The sequence below is a fragment of the Theobroma cacao genome, chromosome 3 (assembly GCF_000208745.1).
Source record: "Theobroma cacao cultivar B97-61/B2 chromosome 3, Criollo_cocoa_genome_V2, whole genome shotgun sequence".
Taxonomy (NCBI): domain Eukaryota; kingdom Viridiplantae; phylum Streptophyta; class Magnoliopsida; order Malvales; family Malvaceae; genus Theobroma; species Theobroma cacao.
In genome coordinates this window covers 34451260-34473144 of record NC_030852.1, presented here as the reverse complement: position 1 = coordinate 34473144, position 21885 = coordinate 34451260, and the positions used below count along the sequence as shown (strand labels likewise).

The following is a 21885-nucleotide window of genomic DNA, read 5'->3' as shown; positions in this document are numbered from 1 at the left end:
TTGGCTACTTGGTCTACGGCCCTGTTCTTGATCCAGACTTGGGTGACTGACTTCCTTAACAACCATATTTGAGCTTTCTGTTTTCGGGTTTGGGTGACCAATTTTTGTTAATTCATTAATGAGCAATATTGGAAGCCTGAGTGCATAATTGCACATAAATTTAAAATTTTCCAGAGTATTGATGACAGTGTCGAATGAGACAGACCAATCCTTTTTGGAGACTCGGCCACTTGGTCTGCAACCTGGAATCCTATTTGTGCTTTTCTTCAGGGGGTTTTGACCAGTTTTTGTTAATACAAGTGTTTTGTCAGAATAAGAGAATCCAAAACATAATAATCCGCAAAATAATTTTTCTGAGAAATAAACAGGCTTGAGTTGGTCCAGGAAACTGTTGGAACTATATCTATTAATAGTTTTCGAATTTTTTTCCATTTTCTTTTTCGAGGAAGCAAGCATATTCCTGTTCCCTACGGTTTTGTGGACTTCCCGGACACCTGCTATAATCTTCCAACTTGGGCTCATGATTAGAGTGTTATTAAAAGTTATGGAAGAAACCCGGAATGCTCCCAACTTGGGCTTAGGTTGACCCCAGGAGAGTTGGTCAAACAAGGGAGCAAACAATTTCTACTTCTAGAGACTTCCCATCACCTTTCAAATGTCCGTTCCGACTTTCAGAAGTCATCAAACGAAAGCTTCAACCAGCGTTTAAGTCAGCAAAGGAAAAATAATTTACCCATCACAGCCACAAAAAAAGATCTCTAACCAATGTGCTCTATCGCTCCCATTGATAGTCAAATTTGTTTGTGGCACTGATGAATGGCCCACAGCTTCTAATTTAAATTAAATCATGGGTTAGAAATATCTGTTCTTGGTGTATTGATAAGTGGTTTAGTTGATTTGTATCAATTCTTCCAAATAGAAAAATACCACCCCCTGCATCATCAATTCATCATCCTATGAGCCCTCACCCTCCAGATAAGGCTTTGCGTTGATATCAAAGGCGATGGAATACGGTATTTGCTGTGTTTTTTTATGACCAAATCCTGAATTGGTATTCAGGAAACTGGTGTTCCTGGATTAATCAAATGGCCCCCTAAGCATAACCAAAGGAAAAAACAAAAAAAGCTGTACAGCTGAAAAATCAAGCAAAATATGGTTCCAGTACTATCCCCAAAATGATTCTCAATCCAATATTTTATTCATTTTCTCTACACTTTTTACAACATGTTCTATAGAGAACAACAGTAAAATACCAATCCTTGTAATTATCAAACTATGCGTAGGACTGGAAAACCCTTTTCTGGGTTGGTCTCCAAGCGGGGCTTTGAACGCTTCAAAGTTCATTCACTGGCGCATGGAAATGTTCCAAATCCTCTGTTTGTTCTTCAGGGGTCTCGAATTTAGCAGATAACACAAGCATTCGGATTTTCTTCTGCACTCACCACCCGGTAATGTGTAGTCATGTAAGGATTATAGGCCTTGTAGGCCTTAACAAGCTCATCAATCTGATCACTTTGTTTCTTTTTATCATCCTTCTTGCCTTCATCTTTCTTACCTCCATCTTTCTTCTCTTCTTTCGCCGGTCCTACCGTTACAATCTCTGTGTACCATTGTTTTCTTAACTTGCTGACCACGTCAACAGGGTCAACATCGCCAATCACTGTAAGTTTCTTATCTTTCATGTCCATGGCAATAGAATCAATCCCTGAAAAACATTACAGAACATAGAAAACATGTATATTAATAAAGACAAGCAATTGCCAACAAAACTCATCTGATGAACAGAACAGATGATTAGATTAACTACCTGATAGACCAGAAACTGCTTTCATGGCTTTCTGTTTCCCTTTGTCATCATGTAAATCCAATTTCAAGACAACTTTCTGTAAGAAAAGAACGATAAAAGATAAGTGGCTGTCAAGTGAGAGACAAGAAAGCGTCTCTGTCCCGCTCCATAATAGAAAGAAAACTTTGTGCCTTTCAACTCAAAAAGTGAAAAACCAACAGTATCTAGAGCCACAGCCAACATAATACAGCACTTGAGTTGATGAGAAAAAGCAAAGCAAATAACCCATAAAAAATTGGCCTCGAAATTAGCAGAAGAAACTTTAAAAAAAAAAGAAGAAAGAAAGCATGAAAAACCCATCTTTATAAACACAAGGAAGAAAATAGAGAGAAACAAAGCAGAGATTGTTTATTATTCTATTCCATTAAGACCAGCAAATAGCAGATAAAAAGTAATAAACAAAAGATGAATGATGTTAGAAGGTAATTGGTGAAGAAAGATTCATTCTCTTGCCAAGAAACCGAGAGGTGAATAGATTAAGGGGAAGGAAACTTCACCTTCATAGTTGTTCAGACTTAAGCTGCGACCAAGACTTCAACAGACTAATTACAAAAACAATAACAATGATTAGACCCAAAACACACGCAAATTGCAAGATTGAAAGGAAGAGGAATATTAATATATAGATAGTAAGTAACAAAAAGGAACAGGGCTGGAAACAACAATTCGTCCCCGGTCCACAAAAAAAAAAAAAAAAAGCGTGCCAAGAAGTAGAATTCTGACCGTTTCCTTTACTAAGAAACCATGAAAGGTTGGACTACCCTTATTTATGGACCCCCTCAAGGGGAAATTTTTGTATTTCCAATATTCTTTTATTTTTATCATTTAATTCTTATTTTAACTAATAATTACTTCATACGTTAAAAAAAAAAAAAACAAAGAATATAAAATTTATTACATGATACAAATTTTAAGAAGAAAAACTGTGCAACAGAAGGAACAAGAGTAGGAATAATGATTTACCAGGTATCTACCAGGTTTAACAAAACTGCCAAGAACAGTCATCAAACAAACAAATATTTGGAAAAGGAGCAGGAACTTAGCCTTGTCTAACAAGGAACCAATTCATCGTTGTAGTCTTGAAACTTATGGAGCAAGTCAATGGACTTTTCTCTGTTCTTGATAAATCTGGGATTTTTTTTCCTTTTTTTTTTTTTGTGTATGTAAAGATGTTAAAGCATGCTATTTCTAGCATCAATGATCAGTCGCTTTTTCCTTACATGAAAAAGTAAATATTAAAGTCTAAATTATACGAAAATGCAAGGGGTGTGGGGATAATCCAAAGAGATATTGTCTTGCATGATGTTATATGTGAATCGAGTCCATGACTTGATTTACAAAGAAAGAGTTAATTTAATGTGAGATTAACCATTTTTTATTGCTAGTTTAGTCCATAATTTAGTCAAGGACGGCAAAGATATCCGGAGTCTTCCTCCGTTCATTTTCCATAGCTGTAGTGGATGTTGAGGGAGATGATGTTGATTTGTGGCTTAATATCCGACCACTATTCTTCCTTTTCTTTTCTTTTTTTTTTTTGTTGCTAAAACAAATCATTTAACATGTAAATTACAAACATGGGGAATCTCTTTCATGATTACCCAAAGCACTGTCCTCCAATCACAACTGTTTGCTTTAATTGGGTAATGTTTGGACTGATTGATTGTACTGTACTACTTTTTACATCATCTATTATTCTTTTTATTATTGTTTTTAATAAGATATGATTCAAGCTATGACTCAAATCTTATGTCAGAAACGTTGGCGGGTTTCTTATAATTTACAACTCTCTTTCCATTTGGCTGCTCAACTAATACAAAATTTCATGGCTACGTCATATAAGGTTTCGCAGCTAATAACTCAAAAAGCAATCTATTTCCTTTTTACATTAGGAAAAAGAATATATATATATATATATATATATATAATGTTTTAAAATTTTTTAAATTAATTAAAAATTTTAAATAAATTTTTATTTTTTATTATGTTAAATCAAGTTTTTGTGCTTATAATGGACAATTGATTAATTGTGATTAATTAAAATATCATATGTTATTTTATATTTACATGACATTGATATAGAGAGTAAAAAATACCACATGACCTTGTCATCATACTATATCAACATGTCACGTTATCATTTATTATAATATATGTTACATAAAATAATAAATAATATTTTAATTAACAATAATTAATTAACTGTGAGTTATAAAAATTTATTTAATTGATTGAATGTAATAAAAAAATTAAAAATTAATTTAAAAATGTTTTGATAGTTGAGAAAATTTTTTAAGTATCACCAATTATTTATAAATAAAGATTATTAATTATGATGATCTATGTCTAAATTCAATTCAGTCAACACTTCTAAGTGTATTTTTTTTTCTTTATTTGAGTATTTTATGTGTAATAATACTTTAATAAATTTTAGTTCAACTAAAATTTAAAAACATATTAACTAGTTTGGCAATACCTCAAGTAGTGTTAACCCTTAATTAATAATTATTTATGTTATGCAAATATAAATACAAAAATCACTTGTTACAAAATTATAATTGCTAATTTATTTATCTGATGGAATTAATTATATTCATTATGATATATAAGTGCGTGATTGAGTTTATATTGAGAGAACATTTTTATTTGTTAATTTTTTAATTTCATTTAATGTTAAAAACTAAACTTTTTTATTCAGTAAATTCAGATTAATTGTCGACAGAGTATAATAATAGTAAGTTTCTCCTTTTTATATACTGCGGCATCGTGTGGGTGTGTGATGCTTGTGATGAGCCAAAAATCATGGGTAACATCTAAGCAGGAAGAAGACAAGGATAGGCTTCCGAGAGTACAGATTTAGGAGGTACGAAGGAGGTGGCGTAGCCAGCCCAAATCCGGCAATGGCCACCAATTTAAGCCGAACAGCAATGCTTGGGAGCCGCATTCATTTCCACTACCTGGTCTGAAACATCAGGATGTTAACAGGAAAGTCCCTATATTACGAACCAAGGAACTCATTTAGTTATTATTGGATCCTCAACCGCCCAGAAGCAGTTTCATCTACCAAAATTTCTAGTGCATATCAAAATAGACTTTATACCTTTCCGTCATGCTTAGTTTCAAACAATTAGTTCATGAAATAATGGGAAAGGTTCCGAGATATTATTAGGAGGAATGATTCCCTTGCTTTAAGGATATTGAAGAAGGTAACTGTAAGATGGTTATGTGCAGAGATCAGCACTTCTCAGAGAGGTTCTGCGTGCAACTAAGGTTTCTGCCCAACTAGTAGGGAGGCTTTAGCAATTTCTAGGGCCTCCTCAACCGAAGATGCTTTCTGAAGCTTGGCTTTGTCAATGGAGGGCTGGCTCCTTGCAAGTTCAGGAAGGAGTTTAAATTCCTGTAACATAACAGCATGGTCGTGCATATTAGAGCCTTGGAAGCAAAGCCTAAGATAAAATAGCACAAAAGATACAGGAGAAACGATCGAAAAGCAAAAACAGCATTTCAGATTATATTGGAAAAGGGTTTCATGTTTGTGATACTTCATCTTCAAATTTAGCAACCATTCAAATCTCTAAGCTGCATAGGATAAATAGGTAACAAGTATTTGGTCAACCCCACAAAATAAAGTTTTTCAAACCTCTTTGGAAGCCTCTAAACCTAACTAAGAAACTGATTTTTCTGCAGTATACAATGCCAAGACAGATACTATATTTGACATTGTCATCTCATAGTACCACAGAATGCTTCAAGAATACAATCTATTACTGAAAGTTGGTCCTACATGCAACAAGTGCATCTCCTACAATCCATTTTGAGCATCATTTAGATTTTGATTAAATACATGGTCAACTCGAAACTGATATCCAGATTTAGCTTCCTTTTTCCACATATTATTATATTTGTATTGAAAAAACTTGCCTTTATACAATATTTAGCTGTTTATAAATATTCTTAATTAGGAATCTTGGTTCTGTATGAATACCATGCATCTAGTTTCATCCTAACACTTTCAGCATTCCAGCACATTGTCAGACTACTCTCAGAGATAGCCCAGATTTCTCATTGTTAGTAAACAGTGTCAACTAATCAACCAGCAATGCTAATTGGCAAGGAAAATTAGAAATCTTATAAAGAAAAATACCTCAGCACTTCCACTTTCAAGAAGAACTCCTTTCAGTTTACCTGTAATGGCACGGAGAAAAAGTTTAATTATACTTTGTGAAAAATGTAATGGAAAATGGGGAGAGAGAAAGAGTCTATTACCAGAATCTATCCAGAAAGTAGCAATTTTCGGATCAAAATTCCCAATCTCAACGGTCTCTCCAGCTGCCAAAAAGATTATAATTGTAAATGCTGAATATGAGATAAAAAATACATATAAATGCAATGTTAAAAATGCATGAAAGATATTCTCACCATTGTCCCCAAAAAACTGCCACCAAACTTTCTTGGGGCTCCCTTCATACTCAAAAACCCTTGAGTAAAAATATGGCAGATAATCATACCTGGAAAACATGTAATGATGCAACTTATTAACATTTCAGAGTGAAAGATAATCACCAGCAGTGTATCTAACACCCTAGAAATTAGGCATGATGGAAGATAAGAGATAGACCATCACATACGTGTGAGTTTGAGCACTAAGCAATGCCTTAACACAATGCTGTGCAGATCGACGAGCATGATCAACATGTTCAACTCTTGCCATGCGGTCATACATCTGTTCATGATAAACCACGTGTACTTACAGATCTTGAAAGGAAAAATGGTTATTGATTTGAGAAAATTGTACCTTAAGGGGGAATGCAGCAACATCTCCAACTGCAAAAATTCCAGGTATGCTTGTCCGGAATAGACCATCAACCTGGTTCATATGCAAAGTCATCAATAATCATATCCATATACTCCACTAGAAACAATCAATATCTCAACTATGGTTATAAGTTAAGGCGTGAAAATAAACTGCTGGTGGTCTAGTGGTCTTTTTATCAATAAAGAATAGAAAACATGGAAAACATACAACATTCATCAAGGCATGATTTTTGCAATTAACATACACTACTTGGTTACCTGCATAGAGCACCATCAATTTCATAATAACATACAAAATTACTTCACACATTGTACTAGATACATGTATAACTATGCATTATAAGTTAATAGATAATATAAATGAGCACATAATTCAATAAAAAAAGTTACAGATGATGCTCACCTGTATGCCACCAACAGTGGTATTTAATCCCACCATTTCAAAGGAACTAACCGCAGGTTTTGCCCCAATACCAATAATTATCTGTGGAACAGTGAAAATATAGGGTGAAAGGGCCATTTGATCAGTTCTACCACTATTAACAAATAAAGAAATTTTACTTATGGCAAAATGGTTACCGTGTCTGCTTCTATGGTGGATCCATCTCCAAGTTTAACAGCAGCTACCTGTCCATTAGAACCAGCTTCTAAGTTTTTGATAGAAGCACCCTGGTCAGTGGTTAACAATATCAGAAACTCAGTTCACAGGGTAATAATCAAATTCAGGTGTTTACTGGCTACTAACTGAAAACCAATTTCAAACTAATGAAATTTGCAGCCAGGTGGATAGGCATGGGTTATTGAAGCATAAGTGAACACACACACTAATTGCAGGGTATGTGTCACAGAGAGAGAGAGAGAGAGAGAAATAGTACCTTTAAAAATTTGACACCATTCTCTTTGTAGAGCTCTTCATATCTTTGAGCAAGGGAAGGAGTGAATAATCTTTGCAAAAGATGATTCTCTGGGAAAATGATCTACATTAGAAGCAAAAGGAAACTGAATTAAAGCTCAGCAAGTCAAAGAATTTACATAAGATCACCAAACCTTAAATGCAAAATAGAAGATAATGTAGTCATATGCACAGGCACACATGAGTACATATCTCTATACATGCATGTCTTGAAACACAATGAAACTTTTCATTTTTCAAGTTATCAAAAGTGCCACCTCAGCTTGGACCATCTAAAGGAAAGCTACAGCAGAAATAGAATTATTCTTTTTGGTCTCATTAATAACTGAACCAATTACATTTACCAAATGTAATGAACTCATACCGTAGTATCAAGTTTCCAGCCAACAGCAGCAGCAGCAACCTCCATCCCAATATAACCACCTCCAACAACAACCACCTTCTTTGCCTTCTCCTAAATTATTAAATGGAAGTTATTATCGGACCATATAGGAGGGTTCAAGGCAACATCATGAAAAGGAAATAAAAAGATATGGGTAGAAGAAACTATAAGTACCAAAGATGAGATTAGTGAATCAGCATCTGCAATATCCCGAATGTAATGAACACCGGGAAGGTTTCCTCCGATTTTCTCTGGAAATCTAAAATAAATATGGTCAAGATATCAGTGTCCTCTTTTTTTCTTCTTGTACTGTTTCACCAATTCATGCATATAATCTAGGACAAATAAATGGGAAGCTACTACAAACTGATAAGTATACCTTGAGGCTGTACATCCGGTAGCAATTATAAGAGACCCATACTTCAGCAATTTGCCAGAATTTGTGGTTAGAGTTTGCTTTTCTATATTAATAGTCGTTACTGGATCCTCATAAATCATCTAATCATACAAAAGAAGCAATAAATAAACATTAAAAATAACATTATATAAAACATCAGTAGCCCTTCATAACCAGAGACTTAAACTAGGATAAGCTTCTTAAAGTTTCACTTCATGCACTATTTAATTAAAAACATTTTGTTTCTTAGGTTGCAATGTAATTTCCAATTAAGTAACTTCCTAGAAGAGGGCCAGAACAAAAGATTCTTAAACAAGGAGGCCATAACAAATAGTTAGTGAAATTAAACATGACAAAACATTAATAACTAAAGCAGTTAGAAGAAATACCTCGATCCCTTTCTCTTTATACCATTCAGGAGTTTGCCTTTCACCACCAGATCCGACACAAGTATGAAAACCCTATGATGATTCGGATGAAAGCCATCATACCCAGACATAACAATTACAAGCATGAAAATTAGAAGCCGGCAGAAAACAAGACCAGAAAAAGATTAAAGTTCTAATCACTGACCACTTGAACTTGCAAGACATTTCCAATTTAACATCACATAAATACAGCAAAATTCATTGAATTTTGAAACATCAAATACTCTCACCAATGACCCAATGTACACTCATGGACGTTTAATTAGACATAATTCTTAAACAAGCACAAAATAGCATAATTCAAGTACAGATTGAAAAAAAGTAATGTATCTATATAAAGCTGAAAATTCTTACGGGTAATCGAGCTGGTTTCTTGTCTAGGGGAAACAAGTAGCCTTTTGTCAAAGCCGGTCTCTCATACGGTGCATATGCCTGCAAAACATTAACAGAAAAAAAATGAAAAAACTAAACTTAAATTCAAAAGTAAAATAAATAGTAAAAGAATCAATACAAATGCAAAATAGGATATAGAATTCACCTCTTTGGATACAATACAGAGCCTGCCATCGGCCATTCCGTGTTCGACGAAAGTCCTTGCTGCATATCCAGCAGCATTGCCCCCTCCAACGATCACAAATCTATCATATAGAAAAAAAAAATGAAAAAACCCAAATTCAATCAAGTTATAAAAACATAAAATTATAAATCAAATTGCAAAGTTGAAAAAGAGAAAACTTCGATTGGGAAAAACTGACTCGCGATTGTCGTTAGAAAAAGAAGAGGAGGAGGCAACAACGAAGTTTCTGTGGAAGCTATTGAATCGGATGGAAGAGGAAGGGTGAGGACGAGTCAAAGAAGAAGAGCGAGGACACCAGAGAGCGAGTCCGTTCTTGAGTTGAAGCGAGTTCGATAAGCCCGCCATTGCTTTTCTAACTGTAGAGACAAAATACAAATATGAAAAGTAGAAATATCAGAAGAACGAAAATTAGCCAAAAAGGATCAGCAGTAACAGTAGCAGCAGCAGTTGTTTGAGAAGAAGAAGAAGAGAGAGAGAATGGACCTGGGAACATGTTATTTTGTAGTGAGTGAGAGGTGAATAATAATTTAATTATTGAGGCTGCTCTGGCCCTAGAAGAGGGCCAAGGGGCATGGCAATTTGGATTGGTTTAGGCCGTTTAAGGATGGGACAGCGCCAGAGATCTTTGACAAAAGGGCAACTGTTCAGCGAAGAGTGGCCAGTTGGTGTAATTTTGTGGCATGTCGCCATTCGAGGTCTGTGCTTATTTTATTTTAGGGAACCAGCAGACTTGCAACGATGTCGTCTTATTCGGTAAAATTCGGCTTTCAGTTTTTTGGTATTTTTTCCAACGTTTAAAAAATCAATTAAAAATTGACAAAGCATGTGCTCATTTGATTTGGGTAGCCAGGAGACTTGAAAAACCTTTTTCTTTAATTTTTTTCACAGATGAAAAATTAATTAAAAATTAATATAATATCTGAAAAGAGCTTTTAAATTATTTTAAAAATTTTAAATAAATTATTTTTTATTACATTCAATTAAATCTTTATATTTTTTATTTTAATTAAATTAATAAAATAATAAAAAATATTTAAATATTTTTAAATAATTTAAAAGGTTTTTAAAATATTAAACCACAAAAATTTATTGAGAGCAGTCTTTTTATTACAAGAAAAAGAAGAATTTGAACATTTGTACTAGCGCTAATATGTGTTTGAGACAGGAAAAAAAATAGAGATGAAAGCATTGGACAAATTCCAAGCGACAATAGTTAGCATTGACATTGCATTTGTGAGGGGAACGCATATCCGATCCTAGTGGAAAATTGGACCACCCAATCAATATTAATTGGAAAGGGTATACACGTCAAGAGTTAGTCTTTGACTTGAGCAAGCTTGTTGCATATGTACATGAAATTTGGGAGACTGCATTTGCCTAAAATTGACGCAGAAATGTTAGTACGACTTGCCCAATCAACTATAGAGAAGTTCCTTCCATTACTTTAAATTAAAAGTGTTTAAACGTGGTATCCATATTTGCCAATCAGGATTGTTAACTCTCATTAAGCAAGCTTTCAGCGGTTAATTACTTGTAGTTTATGGCACCCCATCAACCACTACCTTTTTATTCCAAGCATGGAGAATGGGTCATGGCTAAAGGAGATCCATCTCGGGTTCTTAATCACTCATCTGACAGCGATGCAGTCACTACTGACTTTTGTACTTTTTGATGTTATTTCAGTGAACGTTGAAGCTAAATTCAGTAAGCAGAAAAGTGGAAAAGCTAAGCTAGTCTTTATCTTCCATTAAGGACCTGGATGGCTGGACTAATCTGAGTTTCAAAGCTTTGAACTCAATGGTAGTCCTCTATCTCTATACGTTTTTCCATATGTCCCGGTGTTGGGGTCCAAATTATCCATCTAGTGATTCATATCAGACTAAGTTGATGAGCAAATTTTTCTGGGTTGAAAATGCTGCATAAAGTTAGAAAATCATACACACAGGTTCAATAGATTCCACCGCACCTTCCGAGTTGGAATCGAACAATTGTCAAACAAACAGCTGTTGCTATCCTCCATTCGACAACCCTGGCTCAGGTTTTGTTTTCTTCTGTTTAAATGGTTCCCAATGTCCAACTGGAACTCATCACTATGAATATCGGAATTTTTATATTTATCTGTAATAACATCCAATCAAGTGAATTGCCTTGCCCAATTCTGCTTCCAGGTTCCAAGTTGACAACTTTGGAAAGATGCTTGACGTGCTAAGGCAGCCAATTAAAGGCACATAATTGCAATCAGAAAACTGAGACATGACAAAAAAAACTAGGGCAAGAAGAGCGTACGGCATACATTTACTTTCTGCAAAGTGAGAAACTCTCACTTCCTCCTTCAAATACAAAATGTTATACTAGTAGTTTGAGTATTTACATTTTCCTGAAAAGAAAAGCTTCTGTACTCAAATCAAATAAAAGTTAACATATTAAACAAAAGGCCAAAACTAGAAGGAAACAGGGATGCATTTCACACAGGAAATGCTTGCTTCACCAAAACCTCAGTGGCTGAAGACTCTGGTAAATAAAATTAAAAGAAAAAACCCCATATCTTGCAGGTTCATCTGTCTCCATCTTCATGGGCCAAAATAGACGGGGACATCCATGAAGAAAACTGAACCTAGGAAGATCAAACCATTACCTTCAAAATTTTGTAAACTTCAAGTGCCTGTCAGACCAACTGACAGAAATGCACAAACATAGTTACACGAGTGGCGCCGATGATTTCCCACCTTGGTCCAACACATCAAGAAACTCAGTTCTGCTTCTTACAATCCTATGAAACACTTCCCTAATCTGCATCTGCAAAGGCACCAATCCTTCCTCCATTCTCCGACAAGTCTCCGCTAATTCCGCAACCTGTGCAGCCGCTTCCTCCAATTTCTCTGTCTCTCCAGGAAACTGAAATGAATCCGTAAACTCTATCAAACTCTGACCGAGTTTCTCCATTTTCTGCATCTCCTCTAACAACCCGGCCATCCCTTTCTTCTCCTTCTTCTTCCACTCATCACCAATCTTCTCCTGCAACCCAATCATGCTATGGGCCCAGCTCAATTGCTTCGGAACCGGAAAATGCGTAGCCAAACCGCTCCTCTCTTGACAAGGTATCGCAGCCACCAATGCCCACATAACAAAAACCATAACCACACTCATTATATAAACCGGGGAAGCCAAACCGGAAGCCTCACCTCCACGTGGCGCAACGAGATTGGTAGTCATGGCCTGAATCTGTTTCGCGGCTGACCAATTCGTGGCCACCTGCCAAGAAAGTGACCTGAATTGCCCCGGGGCTCGATCTTTATTACCACCTCGGCGACCAAACGACCAGCTCCTCTCCGTCGTTTTAGTACTGCCGCCTTCTTTCTCGTCAAGGTTCATTGCTGACATCAGCGAATTCAAGGCCTTTCTAGCTCTTCTCGCTTGTCCGTCCCCGATTGGTTTTTGGTCCAAAGCCGAAACGGCAATCTCCGCCAGTCTCTGACAATGTCTAACGGAATCAACCCCGTTGGTAACCGCATTACAAACGTCCAAAGCCTTCACGGCCCGGTCAAGAAGTTCAGGAATCAAGCGATCGAGAGGCGGTTTGGAGATCTGAGACGGGTCACGGCCCATCAAAAGAATAGCCTTGAATTCGGCTTCACAGCAAAGAAACACGTCGAGGAGTTTGCGAAGCCAGGAAATTGACAGAGGAGCCTCAACAGGGGCGTCATCCGGAGGAGATAAGAGTTCGGTGAAGCGATCAGAAACGTGCTTTTGGAAGAGCTCTAGGTCTTCAAGCTCCTGCTCGTGGTTACCATCCATGGCGATGACTTGGTTCCGCCTGATGCTGATTCGCCCCAAGAAGGAGCCTGGGTACTCGGTTGCCGGCATTTCTGTTGGAAAATTTTTGGGAAATCCTTGGAGAGAAAGAAAAACAATGAGAGATTGAAGAGGGGGAGGAAAAGGAAAGGGATGGAAATGCGTGGAAACGGGAAGGGAAAAGGTAAGAAAGGGGTGGTGTGTTAGGATAAAAAAGGAAGGAGGGTTGGGGAGTTATATACGGGAGCGATATCCATGGAAATAAATTGTCGGGGAAGAGACCGCTTCTTCTTCCTTCTTTTGGACGCTGACTCGGCACTATGCCAGTGGTGTTTATTTTTGTTTCCCGTTGTGCCCCCATTTCTTGGAAAATTTTATCTACAACATTTCGATAGTTTTTCTAGGTGTTATGCACTCATGCTCCCAATTTTAGTTAAAAATTACTGCCAAATTAATAACCTCTATGGTTTTTGCATTAAAATAATAATTTGGGTTTAATGTTCTTCACTTTCCCTGCAGCTTGATCAACTATATGTATCTAGAACTGGACTATTTTTTTCTTTTAAGAAATTTACACGATATAACTATAACTTATATGATTATTTTCTTAATTTGTTATGAAAACTCAACCATAAAATGTTTCGGATAGTATAAGATGTAAAAAGGTAAAAAATACAATTTATTTTAGATTTGTTTTGCTTTAATTATTGATAACAACAATACATCCATTCAACTTTAACAATTTTTTTATGAGTTCGTAAACTTTTTAAGAAATAATTCATAAACTCAATCTTAATAAGTACTATTTTTTATACAAAATAGTTAAAATATTGAAACATGTTGAAGTAAATAGCACTAATTTTAAAAATATGAAGATTTTAATGACCTTGAATTGAGAGGGAAGATGAATGAGAATTTATTAAAAAAATAATTTGAACAAATATTGGTCTTAGATTTAATTGGAAGTACATGTATTATTTTAGAATGAAATAGTAGATATTTCTATTATTTTAAGTAGTGGAGAAGATACACTTCTCGACCAATTATTAATAAGCAAAATTTTCTTGTATATAATTACATCAAATTTTCACTATTCTGACTTTATAATAATGATATACAATATGATTTATATTTCCTTTCAAATTATATTCAATCCAAGTAAATCAAAAGGAAAAATAGAAATAAACCATGGATATACAACTTTAATTATTTATTATGGTTGTGGTACATAAATTTTTTTAATGAAAAGTGAATATGTATTTTTTCTCTTATTAAAAGTGTTGATCGGTACTTTTCAAAAAAAAAAAGTGTTGATAGGCATTATATTGAAAATTTTCAACATTTTAATCAAGTTAGTTATTTTCAAAATCATTTAATTAAAAAAACTACAACAAATTCAAGTAACGACAATTATTTTGAAAATTACTAACTGCTTTCATTACTCTTGTGCCTTAATTAACATTATTTAGTTCCATCTTCTTTTTAATTCGCATATTGATTCTAAAATCTTTTAAAAGAAAATTATAGATTTTGTTCATAACAAAGAAAATTATCAAAATTTAATTTGAAGTAATAAATTAAACAATTTTTATGATATAAATTCAACGCTTAAAATTTTAAATAATTTTTATTTACTGTTGTCCACTTTTTTCATGACACCATGAATTTCACATGCTAGCTTTAAACAAGAGACCAGTTAAGCGAGACGCAGCATAAATAGACAGCCATTAAAATACGGTGGCAATTTGGTAGTTTTAGGCCGAAGTGAAGGGCCATAATTTGAAGGAGTTGCTGATTCAGTGACAAATTGGAGCAAGTTGATCGCGGCGTGGGACGCGTAGATATTCTGCGCCAGATAGACGAAGTCTAGGCCCCCCGGGGCCTGGTCTCCAGTGTCGAATACCCAAAAGGGAAAATTAAAAACTACTTCAAAATAAAATATTAAAAAAAGAAAAGGCCAAGAGAAGCATGTATCTTTGACCGCGTCATTTCATGGGACCCAAGGCCCCCCTTTTTCCTCCGCTTTGATTCCCTACTACGCGTCTGCACGATCACACTTTCATTTAGCCGATTGATCTTCTAACAGTTTTTACGGTCTCCCACCAAAAACTCTTCGCCGGCCGTCACCTCAGCTTTCTGTACCTAATATATTTATGATTGATAGATTTTCAGTTGTGTCCCCACAAGAAGGGGGCTTAGCTGGCAATTTAGACGGCGCGGATTTTCTGTAGATTTGATGTGTCATGGATTTGGCCAATTATTGTTAAAGTATACGGGGCACCATTTACTATTTAGTTGGTGACTTTGAAGTGTTTTGTGGGCCTTTAATCTTTTATTTAACTCATTCGTATGGTGGCCCAAAAATTAATTTTAGTTTCTTGTCCCCATTTAAGCTCTTTAGCTAAACAAGTTAATTAAATTAAATTAACATCTAGAATTATGAAATTAAAATATTTTTCTAATTATGATAATTGGAGATTATTCCCATCATAGTTTATCCTCCCAAACCCCACTCTCAAAAACAAACTATAATATTATTAACTCTTTTTCAAAGTAATTTAATTATAAATTCAACTTTTAAGGTTTACACATAATTCATGGTCAAAACTAAATGAAACAAATTATTGATCAGTTTTCATGTATTTGGGTCATTGTTAATAAGGTAACGTGCTCAATATTCCCAAAGTTTGAATTAAAAAATAAAAGTTTTTGTTTGATTTTTGGGCCAAATGTATAATTAATGGGCTCTCAATCTAATCTAAAGCATCATAGTATGACACAAATCAGATGAGATATTTGTCTAAAGTCAACATGTTTGCAGAGTTATGACCACGCCACTGTCTCTTGAACTATATATATAATTTATGAGGATAACCATGTTTTTTCCTTAAAAAGTGATTATTTAAATAATGTAAGCAGCAGTACCATCCATTTGGCTACTTTTCAATATGAAGTCGTGAGATTCAGCCGGCCTAGCCACTTCCAAACTCTCCATAAAACAATAAGACCATGACAGCGTTATGATGGAGAGCGTTGATTTGTTTTTAATCATGAGGTTGATGAATCGATAATCGTGGCAAGAAATTAGGAATAAGATCGTTTGTGGGAAATCATTAAGACATGAGAGATTTTTATTTTTTTGACTGTTTGTAATCAAATTAAAAACACAGATATATAAATTTGACGTGTCATCCTAAATAAAATATTACTTTGCATCTCTGCGTCCGCAATAAAATATTACTTTTAGTTTCCGTTACCGTTACAAAAGCGCGATAACTGTCAACTACTTCTATATTTTTTATTGGGTGAAAAAGTACCTTTAACGGATGAAGTGAAGTAAGAGAAAAACGGATAAAATAACTCACCTCAAGATGGCTAACCCCATATGGCATTATGATTTATTGCTATTAACCCTTTTTTCTTTTAGTGTTAGCACTAGAATTATGAAAGAAATCCAAAATTAAATATCATAATTGCTTGTCCTATAGTTTAATGGTTTGTTTCCAAAGCTTTTAGCTTCTAGTAATTCTTACTTTTAAATAATTTTAAAAAAAAGAACTGAAACTTTATGATTTGTCCTATTTATGTCTGTTCTCAACAACTTGTCTATTGCATTTTCCTCTATATCTCTTACAGAAAACTGCTAAGTTGATTTGGCAGTGTCCCAATAATTAACTTTATTCTCTTAAAAATTACTACTAGATTAATTGTTATAAATTTATGATCTCATATATAAAGTAGTATAACAAATAACAGAGAAAAAGACACTGTATGGTAATTAATTTCATGATTAATCACGTGCCGGACCAGTCGTTATAGCAGAACAAATGCGTTTTTTGGGAACATGTTTTAGAGCCTGTTTGGCTTGAATTTTTTTTTAATTTAAAAGCTATTATGTAGCTCTTTATGAAAAATAATAATTTTTAAAATTAAGCTAAAGTTGTTTGGTAAATTTCTTTTTATACGTTCTTTTTTATAAGTTATAATTTTTGTTAAAATTATCATAAAATGTATTTTTTTTAAGAGGGTAATATTATAATTATTTTTAACAAATGAAGATATTTTTTGAACAAAAATAAAAATGCTCTTTTATTTAAAAAAAAGAGAACAAAAAGCTCTTCTTTGGAGGTTTTTTTTAAGCTTTTTTTTTTTAATTTTGTTCTTAAAAAAAAGCTACATTTTTTTAAGAGTTTCTCAAAAAATTATATTTGATCTGACTTTTACTTTTAAGAGGTAGATAAGTTAAAAAAAATTAAGCTAAACATGCACTTAGTCTTTAATATCGTGGAATTCATCAACCCTTGGGTTAGTCACTTTTGGTCTGGTTTGTCATGAGGTCACTTCCATTCCATCGTTGATCGAAAGAACCGGTTTTATTATATCTTTTTAAGAGCTCTAATTTTAATGTAGTAGTAGTAGTAGTGGAATATTAAACCCATGATCAGCAATATACTAAGGTTTTGGTTTTTGTCAAGTCAGTTTTGGTAGGTTTGGATAGGACATGGTGACAACAACAAGCTCGTGGCACAAGCGTCCAAATTCCATTAAACTGGTGGGAGTCAAACTGCCAGTTGATCTCGAAGCAGAGAGGTTGGGTCTCACGTGACCTTTGGTCACTTCCTCACACTGGGTTTGAGGCAATGACCCATGTTCTTAATCCCAACTCCCAGACAAAATTAGATTCCGAACATTGTCACGAATTGGTTGGCGGTTAGAGCCTGCAAATATCACATCCAGGCTCACCTTGCCGGGCATGGTTTTAGATCTAGAATTGTAGAGGTGCTTGCTTTGATCAAGATAAGCAAATTGACAGAGACACAAAGATGATTAGATCTTGGATGGCTTGAATTTTGTTATCAACTCCACTGGCTAATCTTTGGGCTTGGGCTGGAAGCCTGGAACAATGTGGGGCTTGGGTTTAAACTAGTTCGAATTCATTTCGGTTGGCCCAAACCCATATCAGGTGCATTGCAGTCCTGGTAGATGCAAGCTATGGAATATGGATCAGTATATCAGACATGCCGTTGCCAGGGTCGTTTTTTAGTCACTTGTTCTGATGTTTCTTGTACCAAAACCATCTTTACAACTTGACATGCCGAGGCCATATGAGACCGAGGTCATTGGAGAAAAGCCAGCATCCCCTTGTCAGAAACAAGAAGTCAGTGGGTCATCATTGCATATTCAGAAGACAAGATTTAGACCCAAAAGCCGTGTGTATGCAGTTGATTTCTCCTGTGACCCATAAAAAAGGCCGTTGTTTCGAGTAAAAGAACTTTTGCCGAGATTCTGATTTCCACTTTAGATTTTTCTCATGTCTCCTCAGTCCTGACCATTGCTAGGGTGCTTTAAGAGATATCACCGCCGGCATGCCATCGACACACTTTTTAAGCCCCTCCCACCGCTTTAACATGTGCTGGGTTCCCAACTTTTGCCGTGACTATCGCAATCACTTGGTGTCATTGTTTAATAATAATTTTCTCATTTTCACTAGATAGGGCCAAAAATCTATTGAATTATTCCAGTTACTTTAAACCTACTTGGAATTGAACATGGGGCATCAATTCAAACATCACAGCTTCTCCTTGTTGGAAAGTTCTAAAATCTTGATTTACTCATAGAATTACTTAAGTTTATGTGAACTATAGAATAGAGATGTGCTTACATCATCAGAATTGGGGAATATATATACTTAACACTCTCTTATCAATTCTATCTTCAATGGCCAAAATAAATAAAAAAATTGGAGGAAGAGAGAGAATTTTAAAGTTGAAAGACTATTTCAAGAAATGGGGGACCATGGAAGGATTGAGCAGGAAGGGTAAGAATGGGCACCAAAGTTGGAAAAAGGTCCTTGAGAAGATAGATGGTGGGGGCAGGACTGAAGAGTGAAAACTGAAAAACATAGTGTATGTGAGAAAGAAGATTGGATTATTTGATTAAATTAATGGTGAAGACTGAAGACAAAGGGGTTAAAAACCCATGAGGACCACATTTAAGCAAAATAGCTTATGGTAGAGACATTACATCCATGACTTAATAACTTAACCAACCATGCTTTAAAAGGCAACGTCCCCCAAATATTTCCTTGCTAATCAGTTCTTAAATTCCCAATGGTAGGCCCATTTGCCACTCCATTGCTCCTCCTTAAAGCTAAGTATAATCATTCCCACTTTTCAATTCCGCCCCTCCCCTTCTAAAGGTCTTTTTTAAAAATGATTCGTATATTACTTTCAAAGTTTGGCTTGCGATGCATCCAAGCAAAAGTCACTTCCTTTCATTTTTCACATCAAATGTGGTTGGATGATTCGCATCAATCAACAGAAACTCCTTCGCTTTCACCCTCTCCACAAACTCCTCCCTTCATTTATCTATATCTATTATATATATATATATATATATAAAATATTTATTTGTCCATCTACGTACACGTTTGTCATGCCTTAACAAACCCCATACAGATTCAGAAAAATACCCAAGTTTTTCTATTATGTCCTAACTAATTTCTTGATGTGTCACAATACGAAATAACCTTTTTTTAATCATTGCTAGTGTACATTACACTCTGCCCATCATTGAGTATAATACACATTTATATAATTAATCCTATAGCACCCTAGTTCCTAGCTATAATATTACCTCTTTAACATAATGTTGTCTTTGGATGATATCAAGAAAACGAAGAACAAGGACACTTTAACGTATCAGAATCTATCAGAGTATCCAAAATGATGTCAGGTAAATAGGGAACGATTCTCTGATCATCCCAATCGAATACATACTTCAACTATGTTGATTTATTTTGGTCTATATACATACAAAACTATGTCCTGCCTCTCCAGAGGAAAAAACTTACACATCTTAGAGATACAAGTTGGTGAATTATTATACGATTTATGATTAATTGAATTATCAGAGTAGAAAACAAAGGGGCAAGTAGATGGCAATCCAGCTGATGTTGAATAGGTGTAAGGACTTGAACAAGCTCCACCTCCCAAAGGAGGCAGCAGGTTCCCAAAAAAACAAATAAAAGAGCAAACAATGAATTAATTTTTGATTGAAAAACTGAAACGAGTCTAATGGGCATTGAGAAAAATTTTTATGATTAAATTTTAAGTTATGTTAACCCAAAATGGGATTTGAATTCATTTCGATGGGTCTTATCAAGGAGAGTTGTTGTAAATCAAACAACCAATTGGATTGTATGATATTAACCATGCTACGTATTGGAACTCTTCCTATACAATCAACACTTTCTTTTCTGGTTAATGAAGCAAAAAAAGAAAAGAAATTAGTCAAACAAATTTAGTTCATAGACTGATCTGAATCTATATAACTTGCAGTAATTATATTCAATATAGGAGAGGAAAACAAGCTTTATGTTGGTCCTTCTCATCACTCTAATGGTTTATTTTGATTTATTTCTATTTCCTTTTAATGGAGCAATCTAAGATTAATTATATATATATATATATGGGACTCGGGATTCATGAATTACGTGATGCAACCGTCATCAAGGACTACTGAAACAATAATGAAAAAGGAATAATGATAATAAAGAATTAGAAATGAGGTCTTGTCCTGAAAATAGTTGATATGTATTATATATTTATATATCCCCATAAGTAAGTATGAAGGAAAAATCAAAATTAAGTGATTTCATTTTCATCATGTCTCCAATTGTCCCCTAACTGAATGAGAGCCTTGTATTACAATCATTCCTTCTGTTATAAACTTTGTATTTCCACATCTCCCTGCATTCTTCATAAACGGTCTTTGGACTTTTCTGTAAAGCCCTGATCATCAGCTTAAACTCCCATCACTAATTAAATAAGATATAGCTGTAAATTTTATGAACTTAATTTCCTTTTTTAAAAGAAAAAAATTTTTACAATGCTCTTTTCTTGAGGAATTTGCCTCTGTAATCCTTAACTACTTTGCAGACATCCAATTTGGGAATTGTACAAGTGATTGGATATTTGCCTATTATTTGAGAAACCAATTTTTTTGTTTTGTAGGGAAACCCTAATTACTTGGGGTCGTAAGAGGTTAAAAACCACTCCTTAAAAAAGTAGAGAAAACATGTGATTCCCTTTGGTAAAAGCTTACTCCCTTCTAAATAGAAAAGAAAACTAAAATTTTTTTTCGAAAAAACTTTTCAATCTTACCGAACGAAACCTGAATGTGTTCTCATTTTCCCTGCAAAAATTAGAGATCTTTAGAATTTAAACAAGATGACCAGCCTGTTTGTAAACAAAAGTAGTATACCAAAAGAAGAAATCAAAGGTTGCAGAGAGCTTGATATACTTGCAGCTAGAAACATAGGGTAAACCGACATGATTAATAGTAAATATCATATCTGCTTTTTGATGATGAAGGGGGCCAAACACAAGCATCTCGAAACCTTTCTCAAGATTCACAAAAGTGTTGGTTTAATGGTTTGCTGTCACACCCCTTTTTTTGGGTATGGATGAGTTGGTTTGATTTGTATTCACCTCAATGAAATTATTCCTTAGAAATATTACTAGTACCAGTATCTCTCTGTTTCTGTTTGGTTAACATTATCTTTTTATCTTTTGGTAATTAATCCTCTGTAATTTGCAGCAGTGACCCTAGAAAAATCCACTGCCATGCAGAATATCCTCCTCTCTAATACTATAAATATTTCTGCCATGTTAGGGTAAGTATATATATATATATATATATATATATATATATATATATATATATATATGTTGAGC

The 21885-nt window shown here is 34.6% G+C and overlaps 3 protein-coding genes across 5 annotated transcripts; all 3 read right to left on the bottom strand.

Moving 5' to 3' along the window:
- On the bottom strand, positions 1142-3713 carry LOC18606588. Of its 2 annotated transcripts, XM_007040284.2 has the most exons (4): positions 2810-3713; positions 2344-2388; positions 1808-1883; positions 1142-1705 (listed from the first exon to the last, which is right to left on the bottom strand). In XM_007040284.2, the coding sequence occupies exons 2-4, from the start codon at positions 2347-2349 to the stop codon at positions 1401-1403; spliced, it is 387 nt and encodes a 128-aa protein (XP_007040346.1). In that variant the 5' UTR covers positions 2350-2388; positions 2810-3713; the 3' UTR covers positions 1142-1400. The 2 variants fall into 2 exon arrangements, with proteins under 2 accessions (XP_007040346.1, XP_017973573.1); XM_018118084.1 differs by lacking the exon at positions 2810-3713 and having other exon boundaries at positions 2344-2670.
- On the bottom strand, positions 4573-10030 carry LOC18606587 (monodehydroascorbate reductase 5, mitochondrial). 2 transcript variants are annotated; one of them, XR_001927213.1, is made up of 18 exons: positions 9839-10030; positions 9534-9711; positions 9317-9416; positions 9133-9210; positions 8740-8811; positions 8333-8451; positions 8128-8212; positions 7936-8025; positions 7534-7635; positions 7238-7327; positions 7062-7142; positions 6639-6710; positions 6472-6566; positions 6263-6351; positions 6110-6172; positions 5988-6028; positions 4944-5240; positions 4573-4836 (listed from the first exon to the last, which is right to left on the bottom strand). XR_001927213.1 is itself a non-coding variant. In XM_018118083.1 (17 exons), exons 1-17 carry the CDS (start codon positions 9846-9848, stop codon positions 5109-5111), a joined length of 1497 nt encoding a protein of 498 aa, XP_017973572.1. In that variant the 5' UTR covers positions 9849-10030; the 3' UTR covers positions 4826-5108. The 2 variants fall into 2 exon arrangements, 1 of the variants encoding a protein (XP_017973572.1); XM_018118083.1 differs by having other exon boundaries at positions 4826-5240.
- LOC18606586 lies at positions 11623-13424 on the bottom strand. The gene has a single exon (XM_007040279.2). The coding sequence runs from the start codon at positions 13217-13219 to the stop codon at positions 12053-12055; it is 1167 nt and encodes a 388-aa protein (XP_007040341.2). The 5' UTR covers positions 13220-13424; the 3' UTR covers positions 11623-12052.